Source organism: Plectropomus leopardus, chromosome 19 (genome assembly GCF_008729295.1).
Source record: "Plectropomus leopardus isolate mb chromosome 19, YSFRI_Pleo_2.0, whole genome shotgun sequence".
Classification (NCBI taxonomy): Eukaryota; Metazoa; Chordata; class Actinopteri; order Perciformes; family Serranidae; genus Plectropomus; species Plectropomus leopardus.
The window spans coordinates 10,564,782-10,585,879 of record NC_056481.1 but is presented as its reverse complement, the minus strand read 5'-3'; the positions used below and the strand labels follow the sequence as shown (position 1 = coordinate 10,585,879).

At 38.8% G+C, this 21,098-nt stretch overlaps 1 protein-coding gene across 1 annotated transcript in view; it reads right to left on the bottom strand.

Moving 5' to 3' along the window:
- The window catches only part of LOC121959274 (testican-2-like), a 55,560-nt gene that overhangs the window by 16,397 nt on the left and 18,065 nt on the right, over positions 1–21,098 (bottom strand). The window contains exons 2-4 of the mRNA XM_042508515.1: positions 14,979–14,987; positions 10,249–10,294; positions 853–967 (exon numbers count right to left, since the gene is read on the bottom strand). Coding sequence (XP_042364449.1) covers positions 853–967; positions 10,249–10,294; positions 14,979–14,987 — 170 coding nt within the window. The remainder of the gene's footprint in view (positions 1–852; positions 968–10,248; positions 10,295–14,978; positions 14,988–21,098) is intronic.

Here is a 21,098-nt window from a genome sequence, read left to right as displayed (position 1 = left end):
ACACCTAATGTGACTTTGAGGTCCATTGTGTTGGATTTGGGGGAAGATATTGGCAGAAATGGAATACAATATTCACAGCTATATTTTTTAATTAGCTTATGACCCCCTAAAACTAAGACTCATATACCTCTAAATTGGACCTTTAATAGCCTGCTTTTCAGAATGATTTGAAATATTGAAAAACAGTCAACAGTGTTTAAACACAGAACTACATTAGAACAAGCAAACTCTATCCACAGGAGCACGATGGACACACGTGCTCACGCAAGGCACTCGAGACACCTACGATAGATATATTCAGTCGAGATCAAGCTGAAGCAGAGGGCGAGCAGTGGACTAAGTGAAGTTAAGAATACACGCATGGCAATGTCTTGTTTTCAAAATAAGGTGTTAAAAAAAGATAATACAATGCCGTTGTTGGGGAAAAAAAGGCCGGCCCTCACAAGACCAGTTCACCAGGGAAATTTCAGAACTTCCCACTGGCCTGTCAGTGCCTAAAATCAGGTATTTGATAGCTATAAAATTATTTTTTCATGGGCATAATTTGCTTCTATTACAGTGTGTTTTCAGTTTTACCACCTTCTATCCACACTGTTAATTAGTCATTGCTCTGCATGTTGGAGCTGAAATGACATCACTCCTGACTCATGACACGCTCAGGCCCTGTGCTAAGTTTAATCAATAGCTCTCGCAACCAAACACCGAAAGGCTTTTAACTGACGCACAGCTAATATCTGTTGACACCAACGCCACAAAAAAGTCTGTCCTGTCCGTGTAGAAATCTTCCAAACAGCGACAGTATGTCTTGTTAACACAAAAGAAGCCTCCCTCTGAGTTTCAGACTCCACCTACCTGTGCTCCAGTTTCTTGCGATTGACACACATGGCCCTCTGGTAGCCCTGAGCGACGCACACCTTATGGCGGCTGCACTTCACATTCTGGCACGGGTCCTTGGTGGTGTCCACGGCTGCATGCACAAAAATAACAACAGTGAAAATCACCAGAGGTGTCAATCATAGCTGAGGTGTTTTTGCTCGAATTCGCTATTTTTGTCACGTCCTGGAGAAAAATACAGAGCTTCCGGCTGTGTTTTTATCCGTCTTTTGACAAGGAGCACGTGTTCAACAGATTGATAGCAAAAGAAAAACAGAGCAAAGCAGCTATTTTATGTGCTGCATAATCAAATCAGCATATTTACACCTTTTTAAAATGATCTTCCGTCCTCTCCTCTCAAAACGGGTTTGTGCAATAAAGATCATGAAATGTGTAATGAAAAATATTCTAGCAGTGTGCACAAATGAGTCCATTGATTTTATAGTCAGCACTCCTGAAAACATGGACGCCTCGCTGTCATTAGCGAGGCAGCCTGTCGTCAATAGCGCTGCCTGCAGTCTCCAACGGCTGTCTGTGATTGCCAGAGAGCCTGACAGCACTGATTGAGCATCTCTTTCTCTCAGCTTGTCACATCTCACTTCCCCCGTGTCAACTTATCACTGTCTCTCCCCGTCTCGCCTTTTCTCTCTCGCACACACACACACACACACACACACACACACACACACACACACACACACACACACACCATCTTTGTCTCCTACGTTCCCTTTCTTTATATCTTCCTCCCTCACTCCCCAGCATCTCACTCTATCTTTTGAGAGTTGAACTCCTCAATGCCAACCTCTTTTCCACTGATAGACCGAGATGGAAATAGCACTGTGTCCTCCACCTTCCGCAGCCTGTGGTCAATGCCATCCGAAACTGGATGTCACACCGTCCCAGCCCATTTGCCGCCTTGCCGGAGAGGCCTCGGAAAACTCACAGGCTCAGATAAATTTAAGAGTGAGTGGCAAGCGGCGGTTGGTGAGAGAAATTTAAGCTGTGAAATCCTGAGTCAGCTTTGAGCAGCTGCTTTGTAGTCAACACGGTCAACAGACGAGGTGGCTGCCAGCCAAATTCCAGCAAATCCGGAGACTAGGTGATACTTTGATGCTGCAGCGGGGAGGTACGAGGGAACAATGGATGACATGACAGCTCTGAGGGAATCCAAAAATACTGGTAGGAAGCCGTGCGCCTGTGGTGCTTTTGTTTTATAAGACCGAGTAAGAAACTAAGCTGGTGACTGGAGTTCATAAAGAGCCCAAGACCTGCAGCACTCAGAGCTTCCTAGCTTGAGATCCACAATGCATTTTTATTATGGAGGTTATGAGTTTGGTCCTCCTGATTTGTTTGTTGGGAGAAAAGTATATCCCTTAGCCATCCTAATGAGAGCGTGTAACAATAGAAAACCCACTATAGAGAATAGACCTCTTTCCCATTGCCAGTAGAACAAAGCAGCGTACACGATGTTCAAGCACTGCTTGGACAGTGATGGATGGTATTTTATGGAGCTTCATCATTGCAATGCGCCAGTACAGAGGCTAAAATGACTGCTGGTTGAAGTCAATTGGAGATGGAGATGATAAATACCTGTGACTAATGCAAAGTTATTTGACTCGGGAGTGAATGCCGGATCCAGCTCCTAACCTTAAACCAGTTCTTTGCATTTCGACAGTCAAAGAACTGGATCTCAACTGGTTCAAGAGAGGCACCAACCCTTCGTTGGCCTAGAACCAAGGCCTCGTTTTCACATAGCTCTGTGTACATATGCAAGTCAACCCAAACGCCATTCATTCCTATAAGAACCCGTGATCGCCGATGTGTTTGCAAAACTTCTCCATATGACATAGACCATATGCCCTGTGCCACAGGGAATTAGCAGGGAATAAGAAAAAAAATAACTAACAGATCGATGAATGTGATACAGCTCTATTTCCATAGTTTTTCTAAGTGGAATACAACCAAAAAAAAAAAACCCCTAAAAATTGAATTTTTCTGCCATTTCTGCTGTGCCATTTTCATCCCTCTGTCAAGAGATGCATTTCCACGTACAAAATGATACAAAATCTTTGACGTCACACTTCATCTCACCTTATCATACGAACACCATTCAAACTTAGCATGGGTGTCAAGACTTGGTATGAAACCAGCCCTTTGATATTTTTTATACGGTTTGAGCTATCACAGCCAACATATGGGTTATATTTTAGCTTTTACATTGATTTGTGTTTTGTTAAATGAGTCTTCTTCAGCCGTCTAAATCATTGCCAAAATTTAGTAGATCAAAACATAGACAATGTTACTATCTTTGCTACAGCACTTTTTTAAAAAAATAAATAGCTAAAATTGCAGAGAAGGCTAACCAAAAGTGTAATTGACTTTAATGTTATCAGGAGTCTGAAACTCACCAAAGACTCTCTCTTTCACCAAAGAGAGAGCACAGCACGACAGCTATTGTGGTCTGTGGAAATATTGGACCTGCAACATTAGTTTTGCCCCGGGAAAACATTTTATCATTCTGGGCAGGCAGAAGAAAAAGATATCTGTAGGATCAAGAAAATATCTTTGAAGTCACAACCAGGAGCTGGATAACAAGTAAAAAAACATAAAGCGCCACACTACATCACTGCTGCACAAGGTGTGGATAGAGCATGTTGTCAACACTGCCAGGGCAAGCAGCATTATTAGACTGGGTGCAGGTACCTTTAAACATAGCAGGATGTCTTCATATTTCCATAGTTTTCTGTTTAAGTTCTGCTCTAACATCCAACTCATAAAAAGACGCAGCACTTCGGTTCATCAGAGAAGCTCGAAGACAGGCAGCTGAACAAAACGTCAAATTTGTTCCATACAAAAGATTTTGTGACCACTTGACCTTTATTCACCTCATCTGTTCAAACCGGTATTCTGCTCCGTGATGATTTAATCCCTGTGGCTGCAAAAACATCCGGAGTGTACCGCAGCTATTTCTCCTTGATTTCAGACATAAAACCTCCCCAAACTGTCACCATACCTCTCATTTTGACTATTTCTTTACAATAAAGAGAGCAAAGGCTTCTCCTACTTTCACATCTCACATCAGTCCCCTCGGGTGAAACTCATCACTCAGGTTTTCCTCGGGCTTTTTTCTGGTTTATCTTACAGAGGCTGTCATGGTGCATTTTATTGGTGGTTTCTTTCAGAGGTTTAACTTTTCATATCTTTAACAACGGTTCCTGTCGTGGACCATATACTTTTATGGGGGCAGGGAACAGAACTGTATGGGTTTTTTTTAGTGGTGTAATATACCTTTAACTATTACCACTTTCTTCTGTGACATTTTATTATTCTTCAGTCATGGAGCGGTTGCTATACCTGCTGTCCACTCACACAGAAGCCACAGCTGCAGACTGTGCAGTGAGCCGTGCACTGTGCAGTCTGAATATATGAGGAAGAATCAAATAAAACTAGAAAGCACTCAGGGGGCACACACTGGTATCAAGGCTCTACAGTCCTCTTTATGTGTTAGTTTCACAATAGAAAATGTGGATCTGAATCTGGATGAAATATACTCATTCAGTGAGACAAAACAGTAGATGCATATTTAATTCTTGTCCAGGAATATCATGACTTCGCATCAAGGATGAATAGTATAAATACTCCCATTGGCTAATCTTAATTTTTGGAGTATATTTTGTGTCTGAGAGTATCATTTTGAATTATTTCATAGCTATTTAAATTGTGCAGTTCCACCTCTAGAGAAAATATCATCAAGGTTTGCAGAATCGTTGATACTTTATATGCATGTGTCATCTACATACGGTGCAACTGCATGATACATTCAAGAGTTTAAGTGGTTTATGTAAAAAAAAAAACAATACCAATAACAGAAAAACTGGAATCAACAAAGACAGACAATTTTTTTAAAAGTCCAAATTTTGTGAAGTTTGAATTGAATTTTTGGTGGTTTTTCTTAAAATTAAAAAAATAACTCAAAATAAAGCTGTAAACTCAACAATGACAAGTTATTAGCTATTAACATAACCAAGCAAACCTTGTATTTTTTTACACATCCAGTGAGTCAAGTCAAGTCACTTGCATTCATATAGTGCCAAATCATAACAAAAATGATCTCAGGACAGTTTTTATCTAAAAAGAAATTTGCTCCCACGCCTCACAATTAAGGAGTTTTTCATCAAAATATACACATAAAAGCAATGTGTTAGTAGTCACTTTAAAATATACTTGTTAATAGCTTTACTGTATGTTCCCATAGAAACAAAGCTCTGTGTTTTCAGCATAGTTTCAGATGATGATGTGCTGCTCTCTCGTTGTTCCCATGTTGAGCATTTCAAAATATCCAGTCTGCCTCTAAGCAACAGCTTAAGACCCAACACGTCCCTCACACGGTATCCTTATACAACTCCTACATACTGAAAATGAAATCCAAACACAAGATTTAATTTGCATTAAAGATCAAATGTTTTTTCCACCTCGCTCACTCTGCTGGTGGTTGTTTACATTATGCTGCATTGAGAATTCAGTGCAGGGCTGGGACGTGTAAAGGCCATTATGGGTTTTAAATCTGCCTGTAATCATGTCAACAAAGGCGATGGGACTGCACCGAGCCTGTGTCCAATCTCTCAGAGATTATTATTATTATTACGCAGCCATCAAAAACTAATATAACACGGCTGCATGCTCATCCACAATCAGCTTTCTTTGCCCTGTTGTCTGCGACTTCTCTACTGAGCATGACAGCTTGCAATTGGACAGGATCCTCCGTCAAAGAGCCTCATCAATTTGTTCTACATTCAAATTGTCAGAGTGCATTTAATAAAGTACTTTGAAGGTTCGGGACAGAAAAAAGAAAATCCGTAAAAGACCTGCCAAGGAGTAGGAGCACATGTCTGAAACTGAAAAGATTTAGCTGTGATGAATATTAAGAGCATGAGAGAGACAGGCTTTAAGTAAATTAGTTTCAACTGGATTTGCAATTACTGTCATCTTAGAAGACTCTTTTATACCCTTTGATTTAATTGGTGGTCGCTGTGTTAAAGCAGCCTGCAGCTTTTACTCAACCACAATGGAGCTATGAAATGATTTACTTATAATTATAGAGGATGCACCACGCAAGCTCACCTCTAATTCCTTTTATAACGCATTACATCTGAATAATTTCCCACAGTTGTTGTACAAATGGAAGAATAATCACAGCCACAGTCAAAACTTTTCTCAAGGCATGAGAGAAGTTTAATTCATCGGCTAAAACAAAGGATGTCAAGGTCAAATTTGGCAGCCCCTCAGTTGAATCAGAGCAGCGGGGACCTTATTGTTTTGAAATGGCCCTCAAACACTCTGCAGAGCTGAGCTGACGTCTTAATCAGCTCACTTACTAAAGCTCCAGAGGTGTCTGAAGTCTCCTGTTAGGTCTTTTGTTCTATCCGGGGCTCGCAGGTACACCTTGTCGGAGTTTCTGCTGTCTTGTTAAATTTGCAATGAAGAGGGCTCTGATCAATTAACTCTGCAGAATTAGTCCCAGTGGGAGTTGGGACGGGGACGAAATCAATGGTATTCAAATGAACATCGCCCACACTACAGCAAGCGAGGCGTTTTCTTGAGACTACATTAGTTATTCCCCCTGTTGTAAAAACAGACGAGTGGGATAACGTCTGGAGCTGCTTCTTCTCACATCTTCCTCCTTTGAGGCAAATGTTCAACGTCTTTTAAGTGAGGCCGTGTGGGTGTGGCGCTACAGCCGACCTCCCACACTCTACTCTCAGCCCGAACACACTGCTAACGCTCTAAAACATGTATGAAAGATATCTTTATAAACTGAGGTGTAAAATGATTAATGCGTCATTACCTCCACACATAAGGGTTAGCAACTGAACAGCAGTTAAATCAGTTAAAGTATGATTGTTGCTCAAAATGAGCTGAACTGTAGTCAAATATTTCTGTTACTGTAGTTACTGTATAATTTTTCTACAGTAAAGTTTAAGTTACAGTTCTTTTGAATTTCCTGTTTATCCTTTTTAACACATTGAAACCTAGAGTTACATCACTATTCTTGTGCTGTATTTAGGTGCCTTTCATGAGTATTTAAACCATTTAACTGAGAGCAAATTGGTTTGATTTCTTTTTAAAAAATGGGGAAAAGGCAATGAGCAACTTGGCAGGACGTGTCCTGCACATTGCAAGATATAAGTAGAAAATTATTATTTAAAAGTAAGGGAAGATTTTCCAAATAAATATGTTTCTAATTATCAGAAATATATATTTAAATTATTTTACAGAATTATTATAATTTTAAGCAGTTATTTACTTGTTTATTTATTTGTTTTTGTTTGTTTTTTTAGCTAATGTTCAGGAAATTTTCTTGTAGTTTTTACAAATGTCTTGCTAATTTCTCAGTCATTGCCTTCTTTGCCTGTTTTATAATCAGTCAAATTTGCGCAGGTTTTAAAAGGGTTAATTAATTTGGTGGGAAATAATTAAGACAATATCTCCTGTGGATTATGTTGCCACATTTCTAGGGTACTAGTATTTCTAATGATCAAATAACACTGATTATTACTGAATTTATCATATTTTGAAATAACACAACAAAATCAGAATAAATGTTGTTTTCCCTAACCACAGTTACTTAAAGCTTTGTGTTATTTTACAATTATATACTTAAATATACTTTTATTCATGCATTTTTTCCTTTACACTAATCAACAGGTGCTAATTTTCTCTCCTTAGTATGCCAGATAATTAAACACATGCTTTTAACACCTCATGTTAGAACAAAAGTAAGCTATATTAATTATATAAAATGTTAAAATGATCTGAGCAGTTGAAACTTCGCTTTAAGGATCTGCAACACAAACCTACAATAACAAACTGGCCACTTTTGAAGCTCAGTTTGATATGGCAAATATGATAGCAAACAATTGCTTATTAACACACCTAGTTACAACAATTACACCAACTAAATCTCTGCTGCTATAGCTGCTAAATGCTTCCCCAGCTAGTTGTGTACTTGGACTGTCTTCCCTTTGGTGCTTGACAGCTTTAATGTACAGGGAGTTTCTCACTTTTTCTCTGAAAACGGTAATGATGGGAACAATGAGAGTGAATGAAAACAGTGGAGTTGCAGGTCATAGAAAATTAATGATCTGAAAGATACTAAAACAGTCTGCAGAGAGAGCTGTGTGATAATTATCTGTGGGTTCATCATAAAGCGATGTTCTTCACAAACAAGTAGTCATCTGATCCGCTGTATTATAAAAAATCGGTTCTCGGTTAAACCACATTATCCCAGGTACAATGTGCTCAGCCCAAATGCTGGAAGAAAACATTGGTATTATACATTTCTGCAAACTATAGTTACATTACACTTTCATTTACATGTATCATATAAAGTTCTCTAAAGTTACATAGTATATGAGCTGACTGGTGGATGGCGTGTTTGCCAGGCTGAAGACCACTGCACCACTGTTCGAGATCAACAAACAACAAATTGTTGTTTTTTTAGCGAGTCATTGCTTTGTTTCCAGCAGCTTTTTAGTGACCCTTCACTGTGTTTATGGTGGCTTTTTAGCCATAAAATGTAGGTATTTTTTTTAGCTACCCTCACTGTGTTTCCACTGGAGGTAATGCCATGAAAAGTGCTTGTAAAGAGGCACTGCTGCCTTTCCAGATGAGATAGTTCTCCCAAAACCAGGTATTTTCAGCCAAAACATGATCATTTCCTAATCATAACCAAGTGTTTTTTGTGCCTAAACCTCACCACACATTAACACTGTCATTGAAACATGAAGGAATACTAAGTTTCGTTATAGCTACATAATAAGGCACAAATGTAACATATAACCCTTTTCCACCAAAATGAGCATGTATACGCACATTTTTTAAACATGAGTAAACCCACTAAAAACAGACTTCTTTCCTATTGCCAGTAGACCAGAGCTCTGTACACAGGTCTGCAGCAGATGAGCATGTGTGTGCGGGGGTTGTTTTGGTGTGTCACAATCGACATTACGGGCAGGCAGGAGACCATGTAAACAGTGGAAGCAACATGGATGGAGGCCTATGAAAACTTTGTGGCGGTTACCTCTTTTTATGCATCTTTCTCTTATTATGTCTCTCTTTCAAACTTGGTGCAGATTAAATTGGATTGATGTTTGAGTGCTGCATTGGTGGAGACAGATGGTAATTTGTGTCATTGCATCTCGCCTGTTCGAAGGCTAAACTTAGCACGTTTACCTGGTTGTTGTGTTACCATCAATGCTGATCAGAGCCGGAGCCGATAAATACCTGTGGCAACTGTCATTTGACCTGGTTTTGAATGCCCATTATAATCTTTCCCATTATATTAAAAAGCCAGATGTTAGCAGGTGTTAGTAGGTTTTTTTGTGCAGTGGAAAAGAGGCTATATTTTTGGTTTGCAGAAACAAACAATGCCAACATTTATCTGGGAATTGGGTTGACGTCTTCTAGTGGCATCTCTACAAGCATTTTATAGCGAGTGTTGGGCTTTAAACTTTTGTTTGTGAGGACACAACAACATCAGCAGTTTTCTGGGGATTTATACGCTTCATACAGCCAGCATACAGAACATTGTCCCCTGGGAAGACACAGTATTGAATGTCTCAAATGCTTGGCTCAATACCATCACTTCTTTTTGACAAAATTTGGAAGATAATAAAATACTTGCACTTTCTTAATGCTTTTTAAATATTTTTTTTCATTTCAGTTGAATACAAAAAGACAGTTTGACTGAAATATCAAAGAGCTGTTCACAGTCTCACATAGTCTCTCCTCCTCCACAGCTGATTTTCCAACAGTGAGATTTTTTTTTCTCGACAAGAAACAGACCCCATGGAGGTAAATGGAGCCTGGTGGGAGTGCTGAGTTGAGCCCTCAGCAACAAAGGCAATTATAGCAGGCTTTTCAAACTAATGGATCTGACTGAAGGCTCAGACTCTCCTTTCCTGAATCACAACTGTGTTCTCACCCTCCACAAGCTCTGACACTCCAGACCAGCGCTCACCACACGCCGGACGACCTCAGACAACTGCTGCAATTAAGAAAAGCCAGCACTTCGATAATGTGCGCCGCACTGTTTCATTGTCTAGAGCAGATGTATAAAGGCAGACAGCACTTAGCATTGATTATACTGGTAGAATCTGAAGCACAGAAGCCTTTTTTTCTCTTTGTGGTAAAACTGGCCGTTAAGTAAAGCCATTTAAATATTGAAAGTCTTTGCAAACCGTCTCTGCATAAAGTACAAAAGCCAACACTCGGGCTCTAAGTGGAAAACACACTACGCTTCAAATGAAACCACACAGCCGTCCTCATGTGTCCAGAGAAAAATCGTTTCTAATCAGATTAAGCCAGACTTACTTTCATCAGAGCCCATGTTCTCCTCCATGTTTTTGATGTAGTCATCCTGGAAAGAAAATAAATTTGCATTAATGGATTTAATAATTCATCTTATGCAACACAATAGAGGAAATGTGCTCTTGCACTTATGTTTAATGAGAATTCAGAAGAGCATATATTATGGAGAAAGATAACAGAAACTTTGCTACGCGCCATGAATGACACTTTAAATGTGAGTGTGATTTTTGCAATTCAAATAGATTCAGCTCTTGTGTTGAATAGATGAGTTTGAAAAGCAAATTATCATAACAAAAAACCTTTAAGGCCTTTTTTCAACTCAGGGTTTAATTGAATTTAGGTAATTTTATGACGATTTTTATTCACCACAAATTCTGTGCGCTCGCTTGATTGATTTATCTGTACTTTGATCTTGAAGTTCAAATAAATAATAAAAGCTAGAAACTGCGGTGTAACCAACTGCTTAACAGCCAAAAAATAATGACTCAACGACAAAAAGAGATTATATTTCCCACTCAGGCATGTAATTCATTGCTATCACTGTAAAACTTTGACCTTTTGCAGATGACATTCATTTATACAGTACTTTAAAAGAAAATCTTAAATGGTGGATGTATAATAGCGTTTGTCAAGATAATAACATATAGCCTATGTTCTGTCAAATGCTGTTCTTCTTGATCAACTAAACCAATATCCACCAACCAACAGTTTTACGCATCTGTATCCATTTTTGATTGATGTTGTAGTTCTCCTTTAACCCTTAATTCTGCTGCGTCCTTTTCTATCTATAGCTGTTCTGTTTATCTGGTGCTGTGTCAGCTAATTCTCTCTCCTGGGGATCAATTAATTGTTGTCTCTGAAATTTGTAAAAGGTTACTAAAATTAACTGAAAATTTGCAAAAGAAAAAAAACCCTAAAAACTAAAAAAAATACCTAAAAAAGTGCTTAAGAATAACAATAATTCTTAAACATAATGTTAAATATGCAATTATGATAATTACAAATAGTTTCTGGACATTTTTACCTAGCTTATTAAAAAAATAATTTTCTAAATCTACAAAATCTTGCAATTTTCAGAACATCTCTTGCCATAATGCTCATTGCCTTTTTCCCCCCATGTTTCTAAAAAAAGAAATCAAACTAATTTTCTCAAGGTGCAAAGGTTTAAATGCTTGTGAAAGGCATCTGCAAGCAGCACAAGAAAAGTGACGATGAATACGGTTTCGACAGGGTTAATTAAAACAAACAAAACCCTTTCGTGGATTTTATGGGAATTTTCAGAACAGACTTAAATCTTTAAGTGCCCTGTTGGGTCTGATGCACAGCTATGTGTCAGAACCGTTGTCGAATAAGCCGGTGAGCGGCCTGAGATCAAGCCAAACCCTCCAGGCTGTTCCCCCCTAAAAGATTTGTCTGAAGGTGACTTTTCCTTTGAGGGCCTGGTGTACTGAGCGTGAATACGCTGAGGGGATCAGGCTGGCTGACTCAGTGTCGTCTTACAATAAATCTAGAAAAGACATTTGTATCACAAGGCTTTTATAAAAGTTCATTTTAAGTGTCCAAAGTCCTCATTTTTCAAAGTCATTGATTTGAACATTACATTACATTTACATTTTAAAAAAACTTGTTTTATTGTGACACATACAGCCACTGTCCAAAGTTTGGAGATTTAGCTTGTTTTTAGAAAAACAAAAGAAATGAGGAGTCAGCCTTGTAATTAGCTTAGCTTAGCACAAAGACTGAAAACAGCTGGAAACAGCTAGCCTGGCTGCGTTAAAGCATTGTTTTTACACTTCAAGTCTTGGCATTTTGGAGCCAGAAGTGATCATATGTGGACAAAAGGGTGGAGCTAACCCTTATCTTAGCTGCTAGCTTGGTTTCTAGCATTTACAGATATGGTTAACTGTGACGATACTAATTTAATTCTATTTTTGCTAGCGAAAACAGGCTTAAAATCATTATTAACAAAATGTAGCCTACCAACTGGATGACGGGGCGGAGCTAACCCTGACGCTAGCTGTCTGCTTGGTTAGCACGGCGCATTTACAGCTATGGTTAACTGTGATAATGCTAATATAATGCTAATTTCTGCTAATAAAAAACAAAATGTAGCCTACTTACTGGAAAAACAGAATATGCACCTCCTTATACCAGCACTTCCCAAACCTCTCCTCGAGTACCAGTAGTCCTGCATGTTTTTGATCTCTCGCTGCTCCAACACAGCTCATTCAAATGAACAGCTCGTTATGAACTCCTGGAGCTGCTTGATAACGAGCTGATCATTGAATTCAGCTGTGTTGCAGCAGGCGGAGATCCAAAACATGCAGGACAAGTGGTACTCGAGGAGAGGTTCGATAAACGCTGCATTACACAGTCTTTTAGTGCAACCAAACACAGAACAAGACCTTTTTATTCTGGCTTTTAACTGAACTTTTAATTTATTGACTTTTTATTTATTTGGCTACATTTTAGTCTGTTTTACTGTTTTATATGCTATGTCATTTTTATTATTTTTAACATATTTAGTAATTGTTCTACTTTGTGCTTTATTCTTTCATTTATCCCTTTTCCTCTTATCTTAGAATATTTATTTATGTATATTACTATTACTTTTGTTATTTTATTTACTTATTTATTTTGTCTTTATCTTATCTTTAATCAGCTCCTGGTTTTAAGGTGTTCCCTTATTTTAATGTTAATTACTAAGTCTTGCTTTTTTTTTATTCATGTGTTTGTTTCATTGTATGAACCACTTGTGTCACAGTTTTGTTTGTATGAAAAGTGCTACACAAATAAATTCTGATTAATAATTGATTGACTTACTGATGACAGATAGACAGATGGATAGATATAATAGACATTTTTAGGTGACTAAAATATATCAATTAATTTTCATGAACTGAAAACACAGTGAATTAGCGACAGCTACAAATATACCTACACCTACGTGAGGTTACACCACCTGTTACACCATTTGTCATTCACCTGCCACTCCACCTGTCACTCAAATGGGCCATGTCCATCATTGTGCATAACTTTAAACGTTATCAAAATTTAAACAGGTGAGTTACATACAAATTCACTCCCCACCTTAAAGTTCATGTGAATGGGAAAATTAGCTATAGAGACAAAAGAACGTTTTTTGTACCAGGCGTTAAACGTGTTTATATCTGTTGTAAATTTAAACACGGGGTCTGCTGGGACTGAGTCAGCCTCAAGTGGCCATTCAAGGAACTGCGGTTTTTGGCTCTTGTAGTTTTGCTTCATTTTTCAACTCAGTGGTTGCTGCTTGGTGCAGATTTTGTTACTAGAGTACAGAACCAGGCAAACTGCTTGCTTTCACTTCATATAAGGCTTCTTATCTTATTATCTTAGTAATAAAGTGTGTAACCATATTTCCCAAAAAGTCAAACTGTTCCTTGAAATGTTTTCTTGTTATTATTGTAGTGTTTTTTGTAGATGTAGCCTCTGACATTGAGCAAACTGCACGCGGCAAAACTCTAAGAGCTTAAATATATCCCATAAAAAGACTTGGACTATCTTCGCTCCTGCATTGTTGCAGAGGGAATATTTGCAAACTAACTCCGGTTTTTAGATTGCGTCCCTGGCCGGGTTGCGCTGGAACGATAATAAAAATTCAGCGTCCCCTTGCTGTATCCATTCTGACCCATTTCTCTCTGTGTCAGGACAGAGAGGATCAACTATAAAGCGGTTACTACTCGGCACGAGGCCCAGAGAGGACCCTGAGGATCAGGTCTGTTCAGTTTAGCTCGGTCTTATTCTGCTCAGGGGACACGAAGACTGAGCTCTCAAGTCAAGCCGAACAAGTATAGCCGAAGGCATCTTAAATACTGTGCACAGGGTGAGGCGTTAAAGGGATAGTTTTTGTGTTTTTGCTGGCCCGAATTGATCACTTTGTCTCTACAAAGAAGAGTAAGTTTCCATTTATGATCTATTACACTTAATGTTTTTAATATTAGTGGCACTTCTACTTTTTTCTAGTAAGCTTTGCATTTATTTCTATTTAACATTTACGTTTACAAGGTGTTGTTTCCAATGTCCTTTGCCTTTTTTAAGGTTTAGTTTTATTAACAGGTTAATAATAACATGCATAACACAGATAACAACAATGCAATAATTACAATCTCTTAAACAACAAGAAATAAAGGGAAAAAAATTAAACCAATAAAGGAACAAAATAAATCAAATGAAAAAGACAAAATAAAAATTATCAATAATAAATAATAGAATCAATTCGGTAATTTAAATAATTATGTTGATGGTAGTAGTGCATTTATAAAAAATTAAATAAAAAAAAAAACAAGACCAGTTGAGCATAATAACAGCTCTATATAGTCCCAGTCTTCACTTCACACATTTTTCTTCCATTTCATGTTGTGTTGTGCAATTTACAGTGATTTGTAGCAATATTTTTTCCATAAGAAACTTTAAATATAAATATTTTATCCAATTGAATAATTGCATTTATTCATTTTATTAAGTTTTTATGATTTTTAAATGTCCTTTGTTTTTATATCACAATGTTTTTCACCTCTAAGTTGTAGTCAAAGACAAAATTCTAGACAATGAGGTTGTAATTTATGTATTTCTCGTGCTTTAGCCAAGATGAGCTCTAACTCAAAAGGCAGGTGACAGCTGCAGTACAGCCAAAAAGAGATGTCAAAAGAGAGACAGACAATGCCATTGTACCGATATACAAAAGAGACACTAACCTCGACTTCCTGTGGCAATGACAAGCAGCGCAGGAGGAGAAAGAAAGAGAGAGCCATTGTTAGAGATAATAAAAAAAAAACACTTTACAGTTTCCATTTTGCTTCCATTCAGCATGCAAACAGTGGGTTGGTTTATTACAGTTATGGCAGCAGTTAAACTGTCAGCCTTTAATGCGCGCTGATTGCAAATACATGCCTTAGTCTCGCTCCTCTCGGGGGACAACATAAGACATTCACAGAGGATTATGAGCGCCTATTAAGCGAGGATGATCCGCTGCCACTTCTATGAGCTGGCAGCGGTCCCGATCGCTAAGGGTTCATTCTGTGGCGGTGTTTACAAGCAACTGCCAAACGCCAGCCTCCTGCCAGCTCAGAAGTTGTGGATAAGCCATGACATACCGCATCGGCCTTGAAAAAATACAGGCAAATTGTTGGGAATCTTCAAAGTCAACAGGCAGATGTGATTTAGATGTTTTTTATAGTTGCAGCGGCAGACACACAGAGAACATTTACTAAGCGTACCATTGACAACACAGACAGATATAGCTCCTGTAAAGTACAACCTTGAGTTAACAGGGGAGTGACTGCTTTCCTTTCATTCCATTTCACCGTCTTGGCTTCGGTCCAAGGGCATTACACATCAATACCCACCGCAACCTCTCCCAGTGTGTTTTATCATTCAATGCTCCGGTGTGTTTGAGAGAAATATAGCACTGCATGGTTTATTTCAGCAGCTCAACCCAGTAAATAAACCTAATTCTTACACACACACTCACACAGCCATACCTGTCTACTTAATATATCACTATGAACAATTTACAGGCTGCACAAGGACAGGCCAAAAAAGCCAGTGGAAGGCTTTAAAAGGCTAAAGCAAGAATTCATCACCGAGTCGCAGCAGGACACGATTTCACCTCAGAGACTGTTTCTTAGAGGTAAATATTTTCTCTGTAGCAGTGAAAATGTCCCGGCGCTACATATACGAGAGGCAATATCATAAGAAAAACTTAAATATCTCATATTAAATGTAAACACATCCACTGCTGAATAAAATCTTTCTCAGATCTGCAACTTTACGTGACATTTTAAAGGTTATAGCTGAAACACTGAATTTTCAGGATGACACCTCAGTAAAAAGAGAGACAACGTAATTTCTAAGCCTTTAAAGGTCCAGTGTGTAAGATTTAGTGGTATCTAGTGGTGATAAGGATTGCAGATTGCGACCAGTTGAAAGTTCTCCTTAGATCTCCATAAGTGGTCATTGATCAGGAGGTTTTAACTGGGAGCTCATTTATAAGCAGAGGTCTCTTCTTCTCCAAAACAAACGAAATCAGTTATTTGAACCGACAAAAACACTGAATAAAGTCTTTTCAAATTACAAACTAGTGGTTCTCCGAAACTGTTTGGCTCATCAGAGACCAAGCAGCCCAGCACCTGCTACTCTGGTCCTTTTGTCTCTGTGATAACTTAAGATCAAGACATTGAGGAGGTTTTCACTGGGAACCAAATTAAAGACAGGGGTCTCTTCCTCTCCAATACAAACAGACCAGGTGATCAAAACCGGTAAAACAATAAATAAAGCAGTTTCCTGTAACAAATCAATGATTCTCCCACTTTGTTTGGCATGACGGAGACCAGCTGCAAGCCAAGCACCTGCGGAAATTTGCTAACCCTTTTTTCTTATACAGACGTTCAACAGGTCTTTAGTGGGAGCCAAACTACCTGCAGAAGTCTCTTCCTCTACAAGAAACATAATATAAATAAATAATTATACAAAGTGATTCAAACCAGTAAAAAATTTGTTTTTCTGATGCTCTCGTGGAAGGGCTCCATTCTCGACCTTGATCTTAGCCTCGCCATCATTCACCGGCTCCTGTGTGGGTATTAAATATGCTGCCCTTTCCTCCTGTCAGAATATATCGCTTTTGGTTAAACATACATGTAAATAGGGGTCTTTCAATCAAAACAATAACAAAAGAAAGAGCAATGTCGTCATTGCAGTCAGATTCTCGCAGTTAAGATTCCTTCATTGTTCCTTTTCATTGTTCAGGAGGTTTTTACCAAGAGCCAAATCAACAGCAGAGATCTCTTCTTCTCCCAAACAAACGGGCGAGGACATGTAAACCAGTTAAAACACTAGATAAAGCAGTTTAAGATGAAAACAATGTGTATTTTTCCAACGCTGTCATTGTGAGGAGCTCCTAACCACAGTAGCTGACACTAAAATGCCAATGTTACTGGAGCCGTGTTTGGTTTGGGCGTTCTTGGCCTCCCATGTAGATATAAACAGCTTATTCTGAGGTACTAAAAACACAACAATTCGTATTTTCAGGCAATTATATCCTATAAAAAATAATTTGTTTTAACTTGAAAAAGTCAGTGTTTGGGCTGCCTTAAAATTTTACATTGAGTGAATTTGAGAAGTTAAGTTGAGGTAACTGTAATAATTCAATGTGTCTTCTCAAATTCAGATTAAAACTTAAAATTTTAAGAAAACATACTTATTATGTTATATCCCATTTTTGCTAATATATTCCTCTAAATCTTGCACACTGGACCTTTAAATGAGCCGCAGAATTGCAAATGTGCTGGAAAAAAATGTAGAGAATCATAAAATCCCACAAAACGACTAGCATGTCACAAGTCAGATGTAACGATCGCTTAATTAATTATTCGCAGTGCTTCTGCAATTACCCGGCTTACAATGCTGCAGGGGCCGGTGGGAGTCCTACAGCGGATCCTGAAGGCTGGAGTGCTTATCTTCTCCCAGCAGCAGTGTGACAGCAAGGACACCAGACTGAGGCTGCTTTTAGTCCTTCACCAAGGTTGAGAGCTAATGCTGTCCCACTGAATCCCAGCCAGGGCTGCTGCTACATTCACAGCAACCCCAGACAAGAGGGAGGGAGGGGAAGATCAGGGAGCAGGGGTGGGGTGGGGGGGTATGATATTCATGGTGGATGTCCCCTGAGTTATGTGATTCATATCACACACACCACCTCTTCTGCCATTTGTCAACAAGGCTGTATCGCAGCCAGTGTAAAACAGAGCTGGGAGGCTAATGGAGCTTGACTATCCAGATGCTGCGACCGCTCCTCCCGGACCGCTCGCTGGTATTAGGCTGACAGCGTTTGGCCACAAGCCTGACTGCACTCCTCTGAGTTAACGTCTATCTCACCTCGACCACGGCCCTGTCTGCTGGTGACATAAATACCACCGATAACCCTGAACCACCTGACACCAACCAACGTGCGTTGCCCACTGTAACACACACATCCTGAGCACTGACGCCAAAATGTTCATACACAGTCCCAGCTCTGCATGACAGCCGCGGGGATAAGCTGACTCTTAAACCATTTAGCTGCATGTCTATGTCGTGTTGTGCAAGGAAATTGCTCTGCTGTTGGAGCATATGAGGTAGCGAGTGATGCTTCAGTCCAATACTCAGTACTGGTCTGATACTAGCAAAAACACTGGTTCAGGTACCAGGAAAACATCTAAATAAAATCAAACGTGAGATGTCAAGGTGGCCCAGACAGCTAAAGGTAAAGCCTTTAAAACCTGAGCAAATTGGCTCAAAAATATGGAAAGAAGGCAATGAGCAACTTCACATGATTTTAAATATATAATTATATATTAATTATTTCTCTCTCTCTCTCTCTCTCTCTCTATCTATCTATCTATCTTATAATCATTTTTTTCTTAAAATGTTCACCAGTTTTTTTGTGTAATATCTAATATCCTTTCCAGCGAATTTCAGGTCATTTTATTATCACCTTTAATTCATTTTTTGCAAATTGCCAGACATTTCTTGCCAAGTTTCTGAGTGCTTTTTTCCCCATGTTTTCGAAAGAAATTAAACCAATTTTCTCACTTTTCAGAGGTTTAAATCCTTGTGAAAGGCATCTGAATGCAGCACAACAAAACTGATGCCGATCGACAATTGTAAAGGTTCAGGAAAGAGTGTGGTAAGAGTTAATAAAAATACAAACATTAAATGGTCTGTGATGGAAAGTGAACTCAGTCAGTCTTGTTACACATTCATTATGACCTCACCCTTCTCTTCCTCATTTCTTGTAGTGGCCTTGGAAGTTATTCGGGATGCGAGGAATCATTAATACAATAATAATAATACATAATACAATTCCAGGACAGACTGAGCTGAGCTTTAAATGTATTTTTTTCATGGACAGAGTCAGAGCTGGAAGCTTTGACAAAAACCAGAGACCTGATAGGCATCATGAAAATTTTACAAGAAAGAAAAGTTTTGCCAGACCAACAAAGACTTCAGAAAGGTGTGATGTGTGAGAATCTCCCTCCAGACAGTAACAAAGCAAAGCTCCCGGGCTGAGAAAATCATAGGATTTATTTTGATGTATGACCAATCGTTTACTGCTTTGAGTAGAGTTGTTTTTAAGTCTTTTGGACTAAATCAAGTCTTTAGGGGGCTATCCAAGTCTTGGAGACAAGTTTTTGTTACTGAGATATAAATGATAAGATTATTTATCATTAAGTAGAGGGAGCATTTTAAACATTTCACTAGAAATTATAATCAAAGATTCCTTAAGCCCTCCTCTGATCTCTCATTAAAAACAGAGCGGGCGGCATTAAAAAATAGGTCTTTGGTAGTTATTATTATAATAGACGATTGAGAACATATTAATAATTACTTTAAATATTTAACAAAACTTAAAAGGAGTTCTTTTGACAACTGAAAGCAGGAACTAGCACACAAATCACTAATTTGTGTGTCAGAATCATTTTCACGGCTGCAGGGAGGAGAAAGAGCAATATGTTAAACAGCAATGGGTGAAATTATTTATATACAGTCTAATTTTATCTTGAAAGGCTATGGTGCAAAATATAGCGATTTCTAAAATATGTATGGCTTACTTAGTTGAGCCTCATTAGCTTTTGCCTTTAAGGTTTAAGTCAAGATGAGTCTTCAGGCATTCATGCCATATATAACATAAAGAGCATAAAGCAGCCCTAAGTCTACACCTCTGCATTTAAGAATATCTTACTACAAACCTTTGCTGTGTTGACAAACACAACATTTCCTCTGGTCGTCTCACAACAGCCAAGAAACCAAGCAAAACCTATTTGGACTATGCTTTTGTGAAGAGTTTTATAGCTGATTGGAGCCCAAACTTGTGTCTGATAACTTTTTCATTGCAAAAAGCAGCACAAAGCTAACAAGCTTGGAGTCATTTCAGCATATTATGAACCTCCACTAATTGGTATGAAGTGTTTTAAACATGCATCTCATTTTTATATACCTGGTTTCTGCAAGCTCTTAAACATCTTAGAAGAAGGAAACAATCAGTACTGGATTGGCATCAGTTTTAGCACATATTCGATGCTGGGTAATTGGCATCTAAAAGAGGAAATGAGCCATCTGTGATGTTTGCATGCATGTCTTTATCCACTGCTGAAGTGTTGGAGGTCAAGCGCAAATTACAGACGTTGCCCTGCATGCTTGACGCCTCTAATGCGGACTATAGTAGTTTTATCTAAAAATAAAGAGTATCCATCTTCAAAGGATAAAAAAAACAAGCAGAAATGTCGAAGAGAAGCTTGTGGGCTCCAAATGTTCAAGCGCAGGGCCGCTGGAGCGCGACCTCACTTCAGCTTGGCAGAGAAATGCTCGCACAGTAAAAGAAATGTCACAGCGAAAATCTGCATCTCCTCGCCCTGCTGCAATGATCCATCACGTGCATGCAGCCCGGTCGCACCGTCACTGCAGCTCATCTGTCCCTGTAATGTGACAGGATCTGTACAGTCTGGGTTTCTAGAGGACACGTACACACACACAAACCCGATCCTAAACTCACACACACTTTCTCTGCTGTAGAGAAAGAGTTGGAAATAGAGGAGATGTTTGAAATCAAACCCAAACGTGGGTGTCAAAGAATTCTTAAGAGGACGGGACATTGTAGAGATTACAACACCTCCATTCACGCACACGCAGCCATGTACACACAAACATTACATATCAGATAACCATCAGTCATCTCATCTACAGCTGATATAACGATAAGATCCGCTCTGAACATCATATTTCCTGATCTAATTCAGAGAGATTGGGTTTTTTTGTGGGTTGATTCTTTATTTATGGATTAC